The 23,592-nt window shown below is 42.1% G+C and overlaps 1 protein-coding gene across 1 annotated transcript in view; it reads right to left on the bottom strand.

Moving 5' to 3' along the window:
- LARP1B (La ribonucleoprotein 1B) overlaps positions 1 to 23,163 on the bottom strand; it is a 29,282-nt gene extending 6,119 nt beyond the window's left edge. The window contains exons 1-14 of the mRNA XM_054172545.1: positions 22,747 to 23,163; positions 15,341 to 15,402; positions 13,855 to 13,914; positions 12,095 to 12,263; positions 10,549 to 10,692; positions 9,762 to 9,905; positions 9,398 to 9,566; positions 5,568 to 5,712; positions 5,192 to 5,366; positions 4,227 to 4,399; positions 3,435 to 3,800; positions 1,217 to 1,318; positions 1,019 to 1,037; positions 789 to 794 (exon numbers count right to left, since the gene is read on the bottom strand). Coding sequence (XP_054028520.1) covers positions 789 to 794; positions 1,019 to 1,037; positions 1,217 to 1,318; positions 3,435 to 3,800; positions 4,227 to 4,399; positions 5,192 to 5,366; positions 5,568 to 5,712; positions 9,398 to 9,566; positions 9,762 to 9,905; positions 10,549 to 10,692; positions 12,095 to 12,263; positions 13,855 to 13,914; positions 15,341 to 15,402; positions 22,747 to 23,011 — 1,999 coding nt within the window. The 5' untranslated portion in view covers positions 23,012 to 23,163. The remainder of the gene's footprint in view (positions 1 to 788; positions 795 to 1,018; positions 1,038 to 1,216; positions 1,319 to 3,434; positions 3,801 to 4,226; positions 4,400 to 5,191; positions 5,367 to 5,567; positions 5,713 to 9,397; positions 9,567 to 9,761; positions 9,906 to 10,548; positions 10,693 to 12,094; positions 12,264 to 13,854; positions 13,915 to 15,340; positions 15,403 to 22,746) is intronic.
- Positions 23,164 to 23,592: the final 429 nt, after the last annotated feature.

Below are 23,592 nucleotides of genomic sequence, written 5' to 3'. Positions count from 1 at the left end.
GCAGATTTAGACTGGAAGAAATTCTTTACGCTAAGGGTGGTGAAACACCGGAACTGGTTGTCCAGGAAGGTTGTGGATGCCCCCCTCCCTGGAGGTGCTCAAAGTCATGTTGGATGAGGCCTTGAGCAACCTGGTCTAGTGGAAGGTGTCCCTGCTCGTGACAGAGGGAACTAGATCTTTAAAGGTCCCTTCCAACCCAAACTATTCTCTGAATCTATGATCTACTACATCCCCCAAAATGACTCAATTAAGCAGAAACACTTGGTGTAGCAGCAGCACAAACCACTCAGGAATATGCAATAAGGGTTCAAGCAGGTCTTTGCTAGAAAAATGAAAACCTACTTCTTCCTTCCCTGCTTGTTCTCCTATCTACACTAGCAAAGTCACAGAAAACAAGCACTGGTGAAAGTGTAACCCTGTTGTTGCCCTTTGCTGAGATGGTGGTTTGCTAAGGGGGTTTTCTTCAAGTACTTTAAAACACGCTACTAGCACGCACTGCAGTGCACATTAATAGTACGAATATATCAAAGAGATCCCAGATGATAAGATTTGAACAGTGATTGTGCAGTAAGGTTATGATAGAAGCAGAAAATTCTTGTAATCTCACTTTGATCTATCTCCATTTCCCATAAAAACACTGGTTTCTTGAAAATGCTTCACAACATCAGTAGCTATTTACATATTCTAAATGACAAGTTAAACAAAAAGCATCAGATGGTGGTGCATGGTGACAACAAAACAGAACACTTCCTTTTGATGCTTGTATCTCTCCTGAGAAGTACTAGTACCAGCTTCTTCAAATGCAGTGGAAACATGGAATGAAGCTGGAGGTGGGGAGATTCAGACTGGACATGAGGAAGAAGTTCTTCACCACGAGAGTGGTGAAGCCCTGGAATGGGTTGCTCCAGGGAGGTGGCTGAGGCCCCATGCCTCGAGGTGTTTAAGACCAGGCTGAATGAGGCTCTGGCCAGCCTGATCTAGTGTGGGGTGTCCCTGCCCATGGCAGGGGGGTTGGAACTAGATGATCCTTGTGGTCCCTTCCAACCCTGACTGAGTCTATGATCTCTACTGGCAAACAGGTGACAATTTGAAAAATGAGCAAAGGAAAGCCCCTCAGACTGAGTGAACCAACATTAACTCTTGCTGCCTGTGTAACACTTTAACACTCCCACAGAACTCTAAACCCAAATATGTATTACTCACCTTTCCGTATCACCGCAGGAACTTCCTGGGTTGGATCAGCAATTGGTTCTGGTACAAGATTATCAAATTCCTCCTTACTAATGAGATTTAGCTTCTTAAAGTTCTCAATCTCTTGCTGGATTAGAGAAAGCAAAGTGTAAAGGCAAAGCAGGATAATGGATATCATCCTGAGAAACAGGTGAATTTCACAGAAGATGAAATAAGGCAGAACTGAGACAACTATCCACACACAGCCAGTACAGACTCCCTTCAAGGTAGGCAGAAAGTCTCCAGCACAGACTGTGAAAACATTGCCACAAACACTGTACAAACTGTACCCATACACATTGCTGCTCACACTGTGCTAACTAAAAGAAACAGTTACATGAAGGAGTGGGTGAATGGAGGCAGGTAAGGTGACCTAAGTGTGACTTTTCAGACTCAAATAAGAAACAGAAGCAATCCTGATCCCTGCCAAGCCTCAAACCATTCTCTCTCCTGCAGTAAGTGAGCCCAGAAAGGTCCTACCAACATAGGAGGGCAGCTACTTTCCTCAGGCTACCTCTCAAGAAAAGCCAGTATTTAAAAGTGAAGTGGTCGGCTGTGATGAGAGTTTTGATGGGGTTTTGTTGTGGTTTGCTTCTTTTCTGTTGTTGGGGAGGGGGGGGAGGTTGTTTGTTTGGTTTGATTTTGTTGCTGTTTTTATTAGGAGCTTGAACTGTGAAAGAACAGGATTTTTCCAAGTTGTGTGGCATCACTCAGATCACTCACACCCCATCTCAGCTGCAGATGGGGCAGGATATGTGTGTGTGTGCATGCCAAGGGGGAAAAATCTTCTTTAAATCAGTCAAGAACGTAACAACAACAAAAACTGCAACATTTTCTCTTGGTGTGTGCTACTTCTCACTGTCCTCTTCCAGTTTGCTGATTTTCTTGTTCATTTCCTTTGTAATAAATACTCCACATTCTGAATTCTCCCTTTATTTCTTGTTCTTACTCTCCACAATCATTTCTAACTTGGTCAGCTCTTTTGTACCCACATGCTTCAGTTGTCCTTTAATCTACTTTCCTTCTCCCAACCCCCAACCCACCTGTCCTTATGCACAGACAAAGCTCCTTCCCCTCGCCACTTAGTGTTTAGGTAACTCAGTATTTCTGTACACATAATACCTGCTAGTGACAAAGGGGGGGTGCTGGCAGACATGCCACTCACAGGACTTGCTCACACAACAGAAGGGGTTTCTTTGTTAAGCAAGACTAGAAAGCGACAGGACTGTGATGTGTCACACTGACCCCTGCCTATGCAGTGCTGGAGTTAACTCATATGTCATTTTACAGCTGCTCAGCCTATTTTCAATAGTGACAAATTTTAAGGAAATCCATCACAAAGCTGACAATCTCCTTGCAAACCTTTGAAAGCCTCCAAGACGGAGCCCAGTGTACAGGGCTAGAGAATAAAAAGGTTTCTCTAATAGGGTGTGCAATCCAATGTTGCAGTTCCCACAGAGCTATCACTGTAACAAACTGCAAGACAAAAAGCACTCTCAAATGACTGTATTACATTCCTCTCTGGTTATCTCATCTCAGGAAAATGCCACTTTCCCCTCCACTAGGGGTTTGCAAGTGTTATGAAACAAGCTAATCACAGAACAAGAAAACACCAGAAAGGTTGAACTATCTCCACTGTTACAAATAGTTCTACAGACTACTCCCTCAGTGGTATTGGTCAAATCTGACAAAATATATCTTGCTGGGTTTGCTTTCAACTGTTTATAGTTTTATAAAAAGAGTACCTGAAAGGGGCCTAAAGAAAGCTGGGCAGGTACTTTTTACAAGGGCTTATAGGGATAGGATGAGAGGGAATGGATTGAAGCTGCAGAATGGAAGGTTTAACCTGGGTATTGCAGAAATTCTTTACAGTGAGGGTGGTGAAACACTGACACAGGTTGCCTAGGGAAGCTGTGGATGCCCCATCCCTGTAGGTGTTCAAGGCCAGGCTGGATGAGGCCTTGAGCAACCTGGGCCAGGGAAAGGTGTCCCTGCCCATGGCAGAGCAGGGCTGGAACTAGATGGTCTTTAAGGTCCCTTCCAACCCAAAGCATTCAATCGATGAATTTGATAACCTGTAGATTCAACCACTGTCACTTCTCCTTCAGAAAAGTGGAGCATTTCACAATGATATAGCAGAGATGGAAGGTGATTTCAGAACTGTTTGGACAGGCATGGTTTTCAGGTCAAAACCGAGGAGTTACCTTCATCAAAGTGTCATTTTCACGCTGCTCCATCCACAGATCCTGTTCATAGTAGTATAAGCCATCATTAATAACTTTAGCCAGTTCTGATGTGATTTTTGCACGGCACACATGGTTGCCAGTATGATCTCCATCAGGATGTTTTCTCATATATGGTGGTGTCTGTGCCACAATCAAAATCTTGTTTACATCCTGGTCATCAATTTCATAATCAGAATCACTGTCTGACCAATCGGTAAATTTATTCTTCCGACCCTGCATTTGTTCCATCTCTTCATCAAACAAAAAATCAAGCTCCTCTTGCTCTTGCTCCTCTGGAGGTGGGTGTTGTTGAGCTGATGTTTGATGAGGTACAGCACCACTTTCCTAAATTAATAAAGATGATGAGCTTTATATTTGAATTGGAGACAAACAGAACATGATAGAACATTCTCAATAAACATACAGCAATTAGAGACATTAGAACAGTGATTTACTTAAACATCTGAAACAAATAATTCTGCCATAAGCTTGTGGAAGTATTCTCAAAGCACATTTACAGCCAACAGGTACAACTGCCCCTCAGCAGAAATATCTCCAGTGTTCCCTTCTCATTTTAGTGAGCTTTGGATCAAGATTTTAAATGCACTTAGTTACTCTAGGTCTGGTAGAGCAAGCAGTATGCACACAAACTGCATTGCACTATCAAGCACCAAATACATTAAGACATGAAAAATTCTTTTTTACAATGCCATCTGAAAGCTGGCAGATTTTGTGTGTGTTTGCTTAAACAGACATTGAAGAGATTTTTACCTTCAGTTTGACCGTGGATGCACGATGCCTCTTCTTCACTTCTATCCAAGGTTCAGAGTCCAAATCAGGCAAACTCGTAGACAATCCTTTAGACATTGTCTGAAAATTACTTGTTTCAGTGTTTTCCTTGGGACTTAGGGGGCTTCCCATTCTTGGAGAGCTTGGAGCAGACTCTAGCAGTGGAAAATAATAGTTCAGCTCCTATTGTGGGCTGGTTTGCTTATGTTTTGTTGGAGTTTAGTTGTTTCATTAGTCTTGAACTGCAGCTACCTTTTTTCTACCTCTCTGGTTAAAGATAACATTTCCTTTTCATGTCCAGGGGACTGCTTTCCACAGTTCACTTAATATTTTAAAAAAGATCAATTCTAGAAACCTATTTATGCAGAAAGTTTCTAACAGCCTGAGAGAAATGACGTGCTGTTCAGAAAACAAGAGCAGCATCATTAGGGACATGTTTTCTCCACACCATCCTCTGGCTCTATGGATGGGTGCCTAACTCAACCTTCATTCTTCCCATTTAACTCCAGCCAACTTTTGAGCAGAAGGTTTCCTTGCCAAGGGTTGTCAGCAAACAAAGCAGTTTCCCTATTAATAAAATGAATGGCATCCTCCTCCAAAACCAGGATGCACCAAATAAAGGCTTAACTTTCAGCTGCTACCAAAATGACACAGATTTTATGACTAACTTCAGATCATTACTGCTGCTACCACCACCAAAGGACTGTTGTCCATCACAGTACATTCTGGAGAATGGTCACAGCCCTAACACATAAGAGACACTTTTATCTACTTCTCTTCAGCCACACCAGCCATGTGACTTGGCAACTGCAAGGCTGACAGGCACATCAGCTGAATAAATGGTTACCAAATGTACAACTTCTATTACAAAATCAGTACCAAGAGGCAAACTTCCTAAGCTAGACAGGCAATCCTTATTTTACACAAACATAAATTTAAGGCTTTACCAGTATGTGAGCCAAAAATTTGGCCTGGTATGAATTCTGGACAATTGATGAGCTGAGAAAAGTCAGTTGGTGGCAGACTGCATGGCGGAGGACCTGGGATCGGCCACTTCTCTGGATCAACCCTTTTTCTTATCCTCTGATCCACAGTTTCAACTTCTGTGCTGTCCTTTAGGGCCTGTGAGACAAACATACCATAACTTTAAAAGCTTTTACATATCCATCACCATCCAAAAAAAGAAAAAACTTCGGCATTTATAGCCTCTTCATAAAATCCTCATCATTGCAAAGCTTTCCTTAACTTCACGGCACTGACTATAAATAGCAGCACTAAATTAACCAAGCAACTCTCTACTTACATACTTGTGAACTATTTTACCTCCAAAATGAGCGCAGGATTTGTAGTGAGAGCCTGCATACGACGGAAACTAGCAATCAATGAAACAGGCAGAAATCCTTGCTGGTCCATCTTTCTTCTCAGGAAGAAGTCTCTTTCCAAATTTTCTGTGCTAAAATAATACTCACTGCAGAAAGAAACATAGAGGCCATTGTAAAATAGCTACCTAGAGAGGTCTTGTTAAAATCTTCCACTAAAAGCAGAGCATTCTTTGTCAGCAAGTCCTTCTTTCAGCAGGTGTGTCATTAGAAGCAGGACTTCCAGAACAGCACAGCATGCTTGACATCTTAAGAGAGACTTTATGATCCAGCATGGTCCACAGGAGTATAAATCAAAGCCTTATTACAGTTGCATATATGAACTGCATAAGGAAAAACTATGTTTAATTTCTCTTTCACCCACCCCCTCCCTTATTACTTACATGAACAGAAGGAAACAACATTCTCTTAGCCTCCATATAGATGAAGGACAACTACAGCTTACAGTCAGGGCATAAGTTATTTCCCACACAGCAGTATCAGTACACCTTCATCCTGAACTGCATCCTTTCTTTTCCCAGTTTCCAGTATATTAGAAGGTTTAAAAATCCTATCTGAGTGTTGAGAGACACAATCTGTACTCTGTTATCATTACTTCACACATGCTTGTGAAAAGATGAGGGGGGGAAAAAAAATAGTCATGTTGTTGTTGTCGTGAGGCCATACCAAAAGACACAACAGTTCATGGGGAAAGGTAAAGTCTAAAAGAAGAGATGATGTTTAGTGGATTAAGAGGGACAAGGAAGGACAATCTCAAGAATCTGACAGTACCACAGAACAAGACAGACATGGAACGAAGAAGTAGCAGACAAACAATCTTCTTAAACAATGAAGCTGCTCTAGGAAATGATCAAAGAGTGAAGACATTTTATACTTAAAGGGGAAAAGTAAAAAATTCAAATCATGACCTGCCAAAGCAAATGAACGAGACAACTTGTTATAAAAAAGAATGGGGAAACCCTCAATTTAATCATGCCAACTAAAACCTAGGTCTTTCACAGAATTTACACATCATACCATGATTTTGAGTATTATACCCAAAAGATACTACTGCTTATAGGTTCAGGAAAATGTAGAGAAATACTTAATGGAGAGCAATTAAAGTTCTGTGACAAAAAGAGAGGTTGTGCAAAATTAAAACAAGAGAGTATTAAAATGCTGACAAATAAAAAACCCACCAAACATGCAAATAAATGTAAACTAAGTTAATTCTATTTTCAAAGTATCATGTTCTAGTTCAAGCTCCACTGAAATCAGGACCAAGGCAAAATTTACCAAGAGGAGAGGACTCTGATGCCATCTTTGACCCAAAGAGAAAGTTGGTACCATTTCTTTATTTTCTGACAGATGTAAGACAAAGCCAAAGCTCTCTATATGAACACTTAGCTCCAAGACAGAATGAATACAAACTCTGAAAGCTGGACAATAAGACATACAACAAATGAAAATATTGCCAGTAGTGCAAACAGAGACAAGAATAAGGCGTTGGGAAAACTAAGCTCTTATTCAGAGATAAGTAAACTGATTAGTGAAGCAGCTGTGCAGAAAGAGAAGGTTGCTTTCAAGAATAGCCTATTCTGAACTGCTACATTGCTTTTCCCCTCCCACTCTAGAAGATAAGCAAGCACAAAAGCCATATTCCAGCATGTGACTAGTGTTACCTTTACAGTCATACAGTAAAGGTAAAATCTTCTAATGATTCACCTAGTTAAAAACTCCACAAGCAGAAATGGACAATGACTGAACTTGACTCAAACTGCCTCACTTGATGTCCATCACTCTAGAAAAAGGAACGTTAAAGACCATTAATGATATGAAGACACAGCACAAGTTTGCTCCAAGTAGAGGGACAAACCTAAACACATGCACACCCCCTCCAGCTTTCCATTTTCCTCAGTGTCCTGGCCTGTCCTTGAACTGATGCACACATGAGTTTGTGTTTATTCTTTTTGAAAAAGGCTTCAGATAGACTTCCACTGCATGTTACAGACTGAGGAGTTGCTAAGCACTGAAACTCTTCAGGCTGACAACTTCAGCCTGTAATTGAAAATGTTAAAGATGGAATGTGATACAAATATGACTCTCCCAGATATCATGCTGCTTCTGGGGATAAGCATAAACTACTTGCTAGCAGTGTATGTCTTACTGGAATTACACATCAACTTAGCTGGACACAGCCTTTAAGATTTTTTCCCTATTAAGCAGATAAAGTGTTTTAAAACTCAACCATTCACTAGGATTCAAACTCATCTCACTTCTCTTAATAGATCTGGATTTCTCCTGAACTCTATAATGGACTCTGAGACTTAACAGTTTTCTGTAGCTTCTTTCTGTATATATTTCTTCATCATAGTCAGTATTTTATAATTAAACTATGGAAAGCAGACAAAACCATCTCCATGTAGAAGACAGTAACAGATACCTGGGGGGGGGGGGAGGGAAAGTCTGTTTCCCACAATTTTTAATGTATTAAGTGAAAAATAGTTTTCCTTAAGGGGCACAAAACCAGCACAGTTCTGTTCTAAACCTGCTCACAAATCTCTCTCATGGAAAGCAAACTCCATAATCAACCTGCCCTGGGAGTTCCTATCAGCCAAGCAACCAATGGCTCTGGTTAGCCAGGCACGCCAAGTCTTCCACTGACACCTGCCAACCTCTTGTTGCTAAAATAAAATACAAATATCACCAGAAGTCAGATGTGACCAATACTGTAACTGACATTATTCTCAGCAGAGGGGGACATCATCATGTCCTACCTTAGAAGGTCTGGATTCTACACTGCATGCCCAGAAATCTGGCCAACAGTGGAGTCTCTGTGCTCCTCCCTCACTTGTCTGAGGACAGTGCAGGCCGATTATCCTGACATGGGGGTACATGTCCACTGTCAGGTCTCATAAGGGCCTGGCAGCAAGAGTAACAAAAAAGACTGCAATAGAAGTTTTGAAGTTGATAGCCACATGCCAGATACTTTCTGCCCTTACAGAGGCTTTTTTTCTTCCTTTTTGCGTCAACTGTAACAAAAGAAGCAAGAATAAAATAAGCAAGTTGCTGCATGGAATACAAGGGCAATCAAAAACCACCACAGAGGCATCGCAGAGAAATGCTGGTGCAAGGAGAGAAGATGAAATATCTGCCAGTGGTGGAAACTGTCTCTTTAAAAGCAACTAGTGGTTTCCAGGCCCTTTTTGACTTGTCTCCTGGTGATAATCAGTCTTCCAGATGGTTTCTCATTGCCTAATGGTGTACATGAGAAAGTAAACATTTCAGATTATTGAAAAATCAAGTATCATTGCAAAGCTACTCGCTTTCAGTTACATGTTTCAGGGGAAACACGCTGAAAACATACAACTACAAGACTTCTCAAAGTGAAACTGAGACCACCAAGTAAGGGAAACACCCAGCTACATCATCCAAGAGCAGCTTTATCAGCAAACAGACCAACAGTACTCAAAAGCACAAGCTCAGAGACAGCCATATCTCAGTTGCATGAGAACATAAAAAGAGGGCTACGATCCATGAAGCAGGTATGCAAGTTAGAGCCAGACAACACCACAAGATGCAGAAAAGCTTCCTTAAAATTCCTCCCCATCACTCAAGTAGTCGATACCGGCTGGAAAAAAGTCCAAACTGACGTTGGTGAGAATCACATCAAAAGGTTAAACTGAAATGCCTAAATTTCCATCTTTATATGGATAATAAGAATCAAACACTGTTTGAAAGTATTTATTTTAACTGGACCTGTAAAAATATTTGTACATTAAACAACCCACTTACATTTGGTGTTTTATGTATTCTTTGAGAAGTGCTTCATCCACGGAATACATCTGCATTCCTGTTCCATCACCATAGTAGTACATCACGCTAGCATTGAGCTCAGGTTGGAACACTTGGTCAGTTCCTTCACCATACAGTTCTTGATAACCAACAGAATATTCAAAGCTCACTTAAAGATAAAAGGAGAACATAAAAGAAAGATGATGAAAAATACCAAGTCCACCACAGTTATTTTAAGGCATGGTACATACTGCTCTTGCAGTTTTCAGCATCTGATTTTAAGAAGATGCTTAATTCATACACAAGCAATAACGTTATAAATATATGTTTAAACTTTTTGCTAAGCATATACTACTTCACGTACTTCGAGGGTTTCCTCTGCCTCGACCTCTTCCTCTGCCTCTCCCTCTTCCTCTGCCCCTGGAGAATCCTCTGACACTGCCACCCTCACTTCTCACACTGCACACTTCATCTTGATCATCTCTCTTCTCTCTATCACGACGCCAATCTTTAAGAGGAACAAAACAAAACAATCAGAATTAAATATCACAGAAGAATTACATAGCCTCTAATTTCTTCCTGGGTGTTAACCATAAAACACTGCACTGAAGTGTCTCCATTTTCTGGATGCCCAGAAAGGCTGAAGGAAATGTCACTGCAGAATACACTGTTAGTGCCAAAATCTCCCTCGTAGCAGAAATCTCATCTTGTGCCCAGGCAATCAACTGACTCAGTCCCGCTGGCTGAAGCAGGTGGCCAGATCTGAAAACTACAAGGGTGAAAGGAGGTTTACCCAGCCAGGACTTAGGTAGGGCACATTGGATAGAATTTCTTGAAGAGTAGATGGGCTTGACTGGCAGTCAAACACTTCTAAAGCAGCTGGACACTTGTGCCAGCTCAAGGATCACAATACCTATGATCAGCTTGAGATGAGAAGCAGTGATCACAGAATTCTTCTTCTAACCATGATAAGGCAGTCCACTCCAGCGGACAGCTTGAAAACCTAGAGTCAGGACAAGCTGCTAGCTCTTGACAATCCTGCTACAGGTGGGGATTTCTATTTCAACATAAAGCACCAATCTCATGCCTACTCACATGGTATTATACTTGAATTGCCACAAAGAAAAACCCAGAGATTGAAAGCTACTTACTTCTTGTCTCACTCCGTCTGTTGTTGTGAGGTATTAGCTTGTTTGATTCCAGCAGAAACCTTGAGCTGGTTCGAGAGCCTGGTCTTTCTTGACTGTCTGTCCTTACATCATCCAAGTGAAGTGGCACCCATTTCTGCTTGTTACCTTAAAAATTAATATATTACTCTTAATTACAGAACTAGCTGAGGTTTGAGCTTCTGAAAAGATTCTATGGAATTGGTCTTGGGTAACTAGTAACAGTTCATTTCAAAGTTTAACAGCTGGGAGTGGCACAACATGGATACCAAGACATGATGGAAGACTAAACAATAAATGCAATGAACAGGAATTTCTCAAACTTACCCAAGTTTTACATATGTCAACTGACAGTGAGCTTCTTTTTATCTAGTAAATTTTGAGATGTCAGCTCCATTACCAAGGATTTATAGCTACAAAAGTGTTAAAGATGATTCACTACTATATAATTTCACAACCTGTATATGAAATGGAAAGCTAAAAACAATGTATCAAGTTAACCACTAAAATAAAGATGTCAATGGCAAACCATACAGATTTCCCTGAAAATCTGTGGAATTGTGTTTCACCTTCAGACATTCAGATTAAGTTAATTCACATGCATCAAAAATCATTAGCAAAGCTGTATTTTCTTGAAGGCTGGCCTGGAGTATCCAGTAACCACGCATTTAATGATAGCATTCACTATTCTATACTTGATTGCTATTGTGGGCATGATACCTTGGTAGCCAAGAAATGTAAGCAAATATGTTGGATGTATTATCCACACTGGGGAGAAAAATAAATTAGGTTGTACCTGCAGAATGCTTTGCTTTTGATTTCCACTTAGAAATGCAAAGCAGTATAGGATTTCTTTATAAATATACACACAGGAAGATTAACAAATCTAAACCACATGGGTCTTTAGGATCTGAAGAAATATCAGCAAGGAAACAAAGGGGGGGAAAAAAAATATATAAAATCAAACAGCTAATGGCAGCAATATCTTCAAACTCTCTCAGCTGTCCTTCCAGCCTACCCCAACCTACTGCCCAAATAAGATCCAGGTTTGCTTCCCATTTTTAATGTAATATTGAATAGAAAAAAAAAGGAAATTAATAATCTGGTTTAGTTTGAGTGATCACTTCAAGGTGTAAACCCAGAGCAAACCATGCAAATTAAAATGTTACTGTTTAAAGTGACAAGTGCATACATGTGAAGTCATATTTAGAGTTAAATATTTAATGAAACAAAGATACCAGAGACAGTAACTGTTCATACAGCCACACCAAAATTTTGAAGCAACTGTCAGAACCCCACAGACTATCAGTAGGATATGAGCTATTTTTCCCCCAGAATTCCTATTTGACTAAACAGAACACTCCAAAGCCTGAGCAAGGAAGTCTGTTTCAAGCTTCCTAGCAGAAAGCAATATATCCTGTTAGCACCTAGAAAATGCAATCCATGAAATGTTTTATCAAGTCATTCAGCTGGAATTAGTGTAACTGTACCAGTGGTGACTTACTGCATGATACATGCTGCACAGACTAACCTTTCTTCCTTTGGTTATTAGTTTGAGCTTCATCTTCACTGGTGTTATCTCCTGGACCATCTGGCTTTGCCTCTGAGTTGTCCTTGATTCCATTATTGCTTTTTTGATCAGTTTTCTCCTCCTTTTCTCTTCTATTTGTCGTCTTTTTACTGTGACTTGTAGTCTTACACTGCAAGAGATACTGGTAATTACTTCTGACAGTACAGCTGCTGACAGCAAAAGACACACATTTCCTTCAGCTATTAGAATTCCTTTTTTATTACCTGTTCTTAACAACTTCATTAGGGCAAGTTAAGAACTTTAAGTTAAGGCTTTGTCAAGTCTCATTTTAAATAGTTCTATTTTCTGCTAAATTGGCAAGACAATTAGAGGAATTCTTAGACTAGAAAAGTCTTCAGTTTTCTTTCACAGAAGATATAGAACTGCCAAGTGCACAGGAATCATGTTTCAATAGTTCAGAATGGAGTTTTATAGCAAAGAGGAAATAATATTGCTCACCAGTACCTACTGTTCAGACCGATTAGCTTCAAAAAGCTGTGCTTACAGAATACTGAATGGTAAATCAGAAATTCCCTTGATGCTGCACAACCTCAACAGCATGCCAAATGTTCACACAAAATGTAAGAAAGCCATAGGTCTTAATTCTATTCCACTAAATCAGAACATGAATCAAAAGATCAGAGGATGTGGAGGTGTATGATTACAGACTTATTTTTTCCCACATTAGGACATGGTATTTGCTGGGAACTGTGTGCCTGTGAATAGTGCCAGTATCCTGCAGATCACCACTTACTGGTTTCAAAGAAGGCAAAATGATCAGCGATAGTGAAAAGTTTCATTTTCCTCTGGTATCAAGACAGGCTGGGGCATGAGTAGATTGAGAGCAGCCCTGAGAAGGAGGACTTGGGGGTACTGGTAGATGAAAAGTTGGACATAAGGTGGCAATGTCTGCTCACAGCCCAGAAGGCAAACCCTATCCTGGGGTACATAAAAAGCAGCATGAGCAGCAGGTTAAGGGAGGTGATTCTGCCCCAGTGAGGCACACACACTGGAGTCCTCATCACTCCAGACTCATGGATCTGTTGGAAAAGGTCCAGAAGGCAGCCACAACAATGCTCAGAGGGCCTGAACACCACTCCTGTGAAGAAAGGCTGAGAGAGTTACATCCCTCTAATACCACCAGATAAATAGGCAGCATTAGGATGCAAGTCATGTGCCCTTCTCCTGAAGGAGTAGTCTCTTCCATTCACAACACCTCAGCAACTGATAGGGATAGTAATGATGGAGAATCTTATAAATACTTCTTAGAAGGTAAATCAAGGAGCTTTTATATATCCTAACCCATGATGTGACGTATGCACATACCAAAGTATTCTAACAGATATCTGAACAACTGAACAAGCATTACTCTTGGCTTTTTCAGGTTTTAAAGACTCTTGTAAAACAAGCTACTAGAGGAGGCAAATTCTCCCTACCAGTAAACACAAAGTAGTGTCAAATATACAGACATGTGTAATTTTGCAATGCTAAAAGCCTGGAGACCTGAAAATGGGGGGGATGGTGAAGGGTTCAGAACTCCAGTACCAGTGCAGACAACTAAGCACAGAGCAGTACACTGAATCATTGACAAAACTTCCATTGAAGCCCTACAAGACCCAAGGCACATTCTGGGGGGGAATGGTATTAAGCAAAGACGTCAATGTGGTTCAAAAAAACCCCAAAAAACCCCAAACCCACTGAAGATGACAAAGGGTACTTACTTCATTGCTTGCTATTTCACTTGGTGTTGGCCAGTTTGTGATATCACCAAAATCATCAGCCTGCAAAGATGCAAACAGTTTATAGTACTTCCTAGATTTAGTCCTTCTTAATATATGGAAAAGTTTAGTGATGAGTCAGACTGCCCCTTTGAGCAGAACTGTTAGAAGCAGCAATTAAAAACAAACAAACAAAAAAGCCAAGAGAAAACAAATACACAGCTTCTGAAAACAGACTATGATCAGCTGCAGAAACAACTACTCATTGCAGCTACATCCAAATCAAGGTTCAATACATCCTAGTTTGCAATTAGCATGACTTTCTAAACAATGCCTTCATGAAGAATATTTTAAGTGGGCACAGACAAAACAAAAAAGGCAGAAAGCAGGCACATTTTTTTACATTCTATTAGAAAACAAGCTAAGGCTTATTTGAGCACACATAGAACAACACTGTCTTACATAGCTTCCTATGTGACTTAAAAGTACCTCACACACACACCAAAAAAAAAAATAATCACTGCATGTTAGGGGTTGGAAGAGATCTCAAAAGATCATCCAGTCCAACCCCACTGCCAGAGCAGGACCACCCAGGGGAGGTCACACAGGAACACATCCAGCTGGGTTTTCAGTGTCTCCTGAGAAGGAAACTCCACAACTTCTCTGGGCAGCCTGTTCCAGGGCTCTGTCACTCTTGCAGGAGAAAAGTTTTTCCTTATTTTCATATGGAACCTCCCCTGCTCTAGCTTGCCCTTGTCCTATCATTGGACATCACTGAGCAGAGCCTAGCTCCATCTTCCTGACACTTGCCCTTTACAGCTTTATAAACATGAATGAGGTTACCCCTCAGTCTCCTCTTCTCCCAGCTGAAGAGGCCCAGCTCTATTAGCCTTTCCTCAGAAAGGAGATGTTCCACTGTTCAAAAAAAGGTCTTAGGTTTTGGAAGACCTTTGTGCACAGGCACTATTCAACTGCAAGAAGAGTTACTGTACAAAATATTTCAGTCTTTTTATTGGAAGTCTTTGTCTCCTGTTGTTGTTAGGGTATTTTTCTAACAGCACATAAAGCACACACAATTCCAAAATCAATCTAGCATCACTTCTACTCAAGTGATGTTTCTTGGCAGTCTCCTTTCACATTTTTATATGAACCTATTGGGTTCCTAATCAAAAGTACCTTTCTTGATCCCTCATACATCACTGCTTTAGCACCCCTTCTAATTTTACATTTCCCTTTCTATCTCCAAAATTAACCATTACCAAGGCAGAACACAACATTTTTGATTGTAACCTCCAAATAGTTTGTTGTCTCTTTGTTAGTAATATCAGCTACTTACCACACTGAATATTTACAACCAGAAATACTTCGAAATTCTTTCATTTTCCTACCATAATATCAAGCTGGTTTAGATGAACAGGTTAGATTGACTGGTGCACAAGACAACCAGTCCAGTAACTCACAGTTAAATATCCTTCTGGCAAATACAAACCTTGCTGCTTTTCCTTGTCCTGGGTTTTGCTGCTTTTATAACTTTAGTGAAATTCTGTAGTTCTGTAAAGGAAGAAAAGTATTTTCAGGTGAGGAAATAGACTACAATTAAAATGAGTAAAGAAGGGGTACTTGATCAACTCTGTTTAACCATCATACTACATATCAAAGGTTTTTTTTAGGCCTTGGTATCAGAGTCAATGAACACTTCCACAAAGTACCCAAAAGTACATAACACTGAAAAACTCATATTGATAATGAGTGTAAATAACCTTGAACACCATGTGCACTGGATAGCTGTATAACAGTATTTAAATGCATTTGCTCAGCTGTAAGGTCAAGACTACCTCAACAAACTGGTATTTTAGTGTAATAACTAAGGGGGGGGGGGGAGACCTCTTGAAACATTGCCCTACTGGAAACTGTATTTAGAAGACAGAATTTAGGGAATTTATCATTATGCAAGCACACAAAAAAAATAGAAGCAATTACACATTCACAAATTGCCAGTAATTTCCTTTTCTAAGCAATTACTTAAATGCCAAATAAAATCTAGCCATATTGCTCATAATCAAGTTGAAGCAATGAATATGAAAAAAAAAATATGTAAGGCAAGATGAAAAGGGAAAAATTATTGTAAAGGCTAGATTAACACTAATAATTTGTAATGGCCAAACTCCACAGTGGGTGTTTATAATATATGTGGGCAGATTCAATGAAGCTGACACAGCATTTTCAGAACCATCCTGAATCCAGACTTTCTGATAATGATGATCCCATCTGATATCCTACACAAGAGTCAAATTCACTTCCACCAGTGCCAGCAATTTAATAGAATACTTGGAAAGAACTCCCTCATGTATAGCAACATTATTAAGCCTAACAATCTAGGATTGATAACCTACACTGATAAAAGGCTATTTAGGCTTCCTGTGTCTCTTAATACATGTGCATTTACCCTTCTGTAGATGAATCCAATTTTCTTACTCTACCTTTTTTCCCTATCTATCACCACTGTGCTCTACTTTCTGCACTGCAAATTCAGGGGGAAAAGCCCAAATACCTCTACCAGGCAGCTTTTCTTGGAGATTAGAATAATTGCAGATGGAAGCCCCTTGTAACTTCTCCTGTTAAGCCCTGTTTCTGTTCTCTCAATACATATTTTCCCATAGAGAAGTGGTCACAACCTTTCCTTGAAACTTATTATTTCATTGCAAGACAAGCTTGAAACATTGAACATGACTGAAATCACTAGTGCGTTATTATTTCATACAGGGATAGCATCATCTCCTCAACCCTTATCTCTCACGCATCCAGTGACTAATCTTCCTTATCACAGCTTCACACTGGGAACCCCACCCTCATGCCCCAATGACTCTGAAAGCCCTCTGTCTGCTTCCTGGAATACAGTATGAACGTTAGAAGCATAAACTAATGTATACTCTCTGTATTCCACTGGGAATTACACCAACACTGCTCCATACAACCTGCACATCACACAAGACATGTGAATTCAGTGAAGTTGGATCAACCTGTGACCTTTGCCACACCATTCACCAGCAGGTTTTTTTCCCCTCTACTACAGATCTGCGTTTTAAAAGAAAGGCAAAGGACACACCTCCAAAGTGTCTCTCTTGTTAGTCAGCCTCAATTAACAATAGACTGAGAGCTTTCAGAAACGCACAGAGTAATCCTAATTTTCACTTGTCATCCAATAGTAAACTAATTGCCCCCTACAAAACAAGACAAACAGCTGTAGAGGTGGAGCAGCAAACAAATTTGTAATTTTCTCCAGCAAAACTGCCAATTATCTGCAAAGTTAAACTGAGTGGCCGCGGCATTTGTCCTCTAGTACTCTGTAAACACGCATCTCTGGCTGTTCAATTACCTTACTGAAGCCCTTTTTCCATTTCACAGCACTTTTACTTCAATTGCTGTTGACTGCTGTGCCAGAGCTTCTACTCTGTGTCACCAGGGCGTAGCAAGGGATTTGCAAAGAAAAGTCTCCATGTTGCTGCACTATCTTAGTCATGGGATACTATTCCAGGCGGCAGGAGAGACTATCTGAATCAAGTAGAATGAGACTCAACTCGTCTTAAGGAATCTCTCTTATCTGTATGTAGTAATCCAAGACTTGGAAGATGCATTTGCACACTAAATGAAAAGCAAATTAATATTAGGCAACACAGCACCTTGTTGACTGTGCTCTTTCAGAGCTCAAAAGCCTGAGATCTTGCCACACTCTGTTCTTCCCTACCCCAAAACAACTCCACAGAGCTTCCTGTCCTTCCATAAGGGCCACGCTCAAAACCAAATTCAACTGGTCTTTCAATTAAAGATCAGCTTTCCAGGGACTATTGTGTGGGAATTGGATTTTAGGGTGAAGTATGACATGGAAAATTAACAGAGGGTGGGGACAGGGGGGGGAAGAGGAAAAGAATAAAAATCATTGTATCACTTTAAAGGTTCTGCCCAGGTCACAACTGTTACACTGTTATGAACAGGCCCTAGAGCCACTGTTCAGGCAAAATTAACTCATTTAGTTGAAAGCATTATGCTCAACATTACTCCAGTGTTTGGTTTTAACATCACACAGAAGTGCTGAACACTCAGAAACAGCATCTTTAGTACATTGTTCCAGCAGAAGCCAACATGCTCTTGCAAATAAACTAAATTCACTTACTGTTAAGTCCAACCCAACTGTATTAAAATGGTTCATTCAGGCATATGCTACAAAGCAACCTGTTCAGCAACAGCATGCTGTGTGGATAAAAGAATTCAGCTGTCTTCAGTTACTTTACTTGTTGGGTTTCAGCTCAGTTTTTAGTGGGTTGGGAAAACACAAAATAATGGATGAGGAAGTGGCATTGCCCATAATCATCTTTCAGTTGCTGAACTCCATGCAGTGAGGGTGCCATCCACATGAAAAGAGAAATCAGCCTGCTGATTTGCTGTAAGGATTTCTAAACATTACTCAGTTTCCCTTTTCACTTGGACTTCACATGTATTTTCTTCAATGAAGGAACATTGCATAAACACCAGAAGCGTTTCAGGAGGCAGGTGAAACCACCCAGCAGAACAGCTCTTCAAAGCTTCGGTGGAACACATTTGTTCAACTCATACAACACTTTCCTTTCAATGCTCAGTTTGAAACTTCACACTATGATCCGTTTCTAAACAAGGTAAGCTTCACTTAAATCTGTCATCTTAGCTGATAAGTGTGACTGCCAAATGTGACAAAACAAGCCCCTGGAATATGTAACAATTTAAATCTAGAGCATGGATTTAGATCCAAGATTCTGGGAAATAAACAAAAACAACATCAGCAATTATGCTAACATCCTTTCCTACAATAGCTCTAGCATTTTATAGCAAAACTACAGTAGATTGACCCTTTTCAAATGATTTGAATAACTAAGGTAGTGAGTTATGACACCTACACTCTTCCATCACTCAAAACCAGGCAGTTTGTCAGCATAACAAACAACAGGAGAAAAAAATAGCCCAAATACATGATTAATCACTATACTGTTTATTTTCCTTGCATTTCATTCCTCATCCCATTTTTAACCCTTTGCCCTTTAACCCATAGAAAGCTGTAACCTCTGACTTTACTTTCTTCTAAAGCTTTCACGGTCTCAAGGGGGCACAGCAAGCCTATACTGGAGAAGGGATTTCTCTCTCAGAACAGGTCCTCAGCTCAGAAAAACAAACAAAAAAATCCAGAAACACCAAACTTAGCATACAAAATCACATATGCTGTTATATCCAACTACAATACAAACAACAGGTTTGTATAGATAATGGGTTTAACCCCTTCAGTGTTGGGCTAATTGTCTATGGTGTACCTTCTGGAAATCCTTTAAACAATTTCATAAATCTGCTACTAAAACACTCAGTGAATTCCTAAGAACAGTAACATCTGCCTTAGGTACACCCAAAACATTTGATAATCACATCATCTACCAATTCACTAATGAAAAGCTGGCTAGTCCCACTAACATAATATACCTTCACTAAACTGTGCTTTTACAAGCTCTTCTGCCAACAGACTAAAGCAAATTAATTTATACAATAGCACTACAATGAACTGGTTCTGCTACCAAAATATTAATCAGATAAAGGTGCTCTTTGATGCCCAGAAATAAAGGCAATGAAGAAACACAAACTGAACACAATATAAAAGCCTGAAGTGTGCAGTTATTTTAATTAACTACATCATTCAAGCACACTAGGAAGCAAACCCACTTCAACCACTTCAGCAGCACAGGTGTTTTGCTTCTCTGAATGCTTTCATAAATTTCATGGACAATTTTTGAATAATTATCTAAAGAATCTTTAAGAGACCCACAGCAGCTATACAAACCACAGGAATACTAAGAGAACTTGGCATTCAGATTCCCTTTTGCAAGGTTACAAAGCGGGCAGGGCTTTTGGATCCAAAGGAAGAGGTAGGAGAACTTTTGTAATAAAACTATTTCACCAACTTAACCCTGGACAAATTATGTATATGGAGGAAAGGTAGCTAGCCTCTTCTGAGAGCTAGTAACTAGGTAACCAGCCTACCCCTGAGAGCAAAGCTCTGAGGAGCAGCTGAGGAAAAACAACACTCAGAGGAAAGACAAGGAACACAGGACTAATGCTGGGTTGTTCTGCAGCTTCCATAAGGATACCACTTGCTGGCTCAACTTTAAAAAGCTCATCTCGTTACCTTGTAAAAACAAATTATCTACAAGATGATACAGGGCCTCTTCCCTGCAACTGCTCCTCTCCTCTCACTCACAGATCTTCCACCTGAAGACTCACCGCAGCGTATCGGCCAGGTACTATACAGAAGGCAAGGAGAGGAAGGCACACCACAGAAGAGCCTTTCATCAGCCGACAGCCCGTGCTAAAGCTAACTCCCTGCGCTGATGATCACCATGATGAGACAGAAGCCTATTAATTTTACTGACAATTTTATACTGCTACCAGGCTTTCTCCACACGTTAATGTGGATTAGGATATAAAAGTTGGTGTATAATTCCAAAACTATTCTGTCTAAAAGACAAGTTTAATAAAAGGCTTAGTCAGAGACACTGAACTGCGGTAGCAAACATAGCATGAACAATTCAAATGTTTACATCTAGTGTTTGGTTTACTACAGCATGGCTAAAACCTGCTAACCTATCTGAGACAAAAAATACAGCAGGTCATAGTAACAATGCTTTGACCAGATTCTTCCACCAAGAATTTTAAGCCTTTTACATTACTTTTCCCCTTGCAGCATATGGTGACACGAACAGTTTCTTTTGGTACCAAGAGCCAGGTTTGCCTCGATTACAAACTAATGCCACACTAAACTGAAAGTCAAACGATGAGAGGCTGGGGCCATTTTTCTCAAGTGGTTAACTATCACTGAACATGCCATGCATGCACGTCTCAGGAAACTTACAACAAATTAAGCCAGGATCAACAAGTCAAACAGGATTCAGCCACTACTTTGATGTGAGATTCTTTTACGTTTTATTATCCTCTTTACGGATAGTTTTACATTCCATCCCAGCAGTATTTCTGCTCATCTACTTATTATTTCACATGACTAATTTCCATACTACTACATTCATAAGGGCCTAGCGTGACTGATTTTGCTTTGCCAACATGCAATTAGTTACTTCAAAATACATCCCTCATTGCAGATGGAGGCACATGGTAATTCCTTCCTTCAAACAGCCAGGAAAGATGAGCTGCTTTGTCTTTTATGAGGCAAACAGCAGCAGCTCCTTCATGGTGCTTTTGGTGGTGGCCAAACCAAAACATGCACCCTGGTGCTCTTTGCCAATGCCATTACCAGCACCAGTGAATCCCAGGTTTGCTTGATTGTCACAGAAAATGATGTTCTAGTGCTGCTACTCAGTCTAGTATTAATTTGATAAATAGTAAGCACAACTTTTCAGCAGAAAAAAAAGAAAGTCCTCTTCATCATCAGTCAAAGTAGGTAATGCACATAGTGTATGAGCTCACTGCTGCCTTCCTCCACCTGCTTTCAACAACCATTTTATCTTAAGTGGAAAAGTAAACTTAACAGAATGTGAAGCATGCAGTGCTAATGCAACAAAAGCAGCGTTCCCAAAGCCTCTCCTGTACCACTATTACTGCCACAGCAAGGCAAATTAGTGACAAGTTCCCTTTCATGCAAGAACAAGACCACAAGCTGCTGCCCAGCACACTGGACTGTAGAAACCACACATAAATAGGTGTTTATGAATGTGTCAGTACACACAAAGTAAACAGCCCTGATGATAAAGATGACTGTTGCCAAAAGGTTTGATCTTCAATTAAGTAGAGATTTTGTGGTCTAGAAAACTCCTCTGCTTGCGTGAAACTATAAATTATGTATTTTTCTTTGTGAAGAAAGTACACATTTAATTCAAGGATAAAAGTGACCATGAGATCACAAAAAGGTTTGTCAGGTGCCTTCAGGAGCAAGTGCTGAGATTGAAATTGCCAGGAAACACAGGTTGAAATAGGTATTTTGAGGTCAGCAGTTTACCTCCAGCCAAGAACAATAGTCAAGAAGCTGCTAACTTCTAGGAACTCTCTGCTAGCCTAAGCATAAAGCCTGGCCATTGCAAGTCAGGTCTTTGATGACCAACTTTGTGAAGCCATCTGTCTGTTTAGTCAGTATGGAGCCTATAAAGTAGTTTTATCTTGCACGTAGTGATTAAAGGCCAGAAAATTATACCATGGCTACTCTCACTCCATTTCTTTCCACATAAACAGTTCGAATTCTGGGAGCAAGCAAACTGCCTGCTTCTGTCAACATTTAAAGCCTCCACAATCCCAATCTTCAGGAAAGCCAAAACCAAGTAACGGATCGTACCGAGGGCCTTACTGTATAATTAAGCAAAAAAGACCTGCGGTAAAGCAAGCGGGGTTTAGCAGTATTTCCACAGAAAAGCCAAGCGAGGCAAGCAGCTTACCAGCCCCATTTGCCAGTACCAGAGCCCAGCGCCATGCGGGGCTGGCCGGAGGTCACCCCAACCCCCATGCCGGGAGTGACCATTTGCAACCCAGCACTGCGGCTTCCTCACCCTCAGCGCGTCCCCGGCTCCCAGCCCGTGCGAAGGTGGCGGCCGGACCCCCCTTGTCCCCGCTTGCTTCCTTTTTGTGCCCATGTATGTCAAACAGGAGAGCTCCCGGCTCGGCTCCCGCGGAGCCGCACCGCCGGCCGACCCGCACCCGGGCCCTGCTCCGACAGCGCACAGCACGCCGCGGGCAGCGAGAAGAAACACGCGGTTTTCGCTTCTAAAAAAACCACAAACCGACAAACCAAAACCAAAACCAGCCAGCTGCCGCCGCACGCCAACCAGATCCCGGCCCTTCGCACCCCCACCTCCCGCGCCGGGCCCGGCCCGGCCCCCACACCTGGGTCCTCCGGGCCGAGCTGCCCGTCCGCCGAGGGCGGGGAGGGGCTGTCCCGCGCCGCTCTGCGCCTCGTCCACGGGTTCTCCTTGGGCGGCGGGGCTTCCACCACCGGCCGCCGCCGGCCGCTCTCCTCCGCGGCCTCCTCGCCGAGCTCCGGCTGCCGGCTCTCCTCCGACTCCCGGGGGCGGTTCACCGCGGGTCCACCTTCCTCAGCGCCCCAGCCCCGCCGCTCGGCGGGCGCCGCCGACACCTGCGCCGCGGACATGCCCTGCCGCCCGCCGCGAGGGCCGCAAGCCGGGGCGGCCGCAGGGAAGCCAAGGCGGGGGGCGGGGGAGAGCCCGCCTCCTCCCCTCGCCGCCGCCCCGCCCCACCGGCCGGGGCTTCGGGAGATTCCCTGTCAGCTCCTCCGGTGGGGCTGCAACGCCGCTCGGTCTCCCCTTCAGCTGCTCATTCAGCGGTTCCCTTTCCGCAAGCTGCCATGAGGGAAGAAGAAAGGGAGAGCGACTCGACCGCCTCTGCCTGTGGAGGGCCAGGAGTTACTCTGGGCCTCGCCTCGGCCCTACCCGCCTGGAGAGGGGTGCGCGGGCGGCGGCCGCCGCAGCAGCGAGAGCCGGGGCGGGGCTTGGGGGCACTCCTGTGCGTTATGACCTCACGGCGGCCGGGACCGAGCGCGGCGGCGCCGGCTCCCCGAGCACCACCCTCCCGCGGAAGCGGCGGGACGACGGGTACGGGCTCCGACTCGCCGCCGTTGTCATCCAGCAGCTGCTCGAAGCGAGCGCACCTCCGGGCAGCGCGTCACCACTCTCCAGACTTCATCTCAGTCGTTCCAGCACCCCCGTTAGCACG

Source organism: Dryobates pubescens, chromosome 24 (assembly GCF_014839835.1).
Source record: "Dryobates pubescens isolate bDryPub1 chromosome 24, bDryPub1.pri, whole genome shotgun sequence".
NCBI classification, from domain to species: Eukaryota; Metazoa; Chordata; class Aves; order Piciformes; family Picidae; genus Dryobates; species Dryobates pubescens.
The sequence above is the reverse complement of the archived record's forward strand: the minus strand, read 5'-3'. Positions and strand labels throughout refer to the sequence as shown.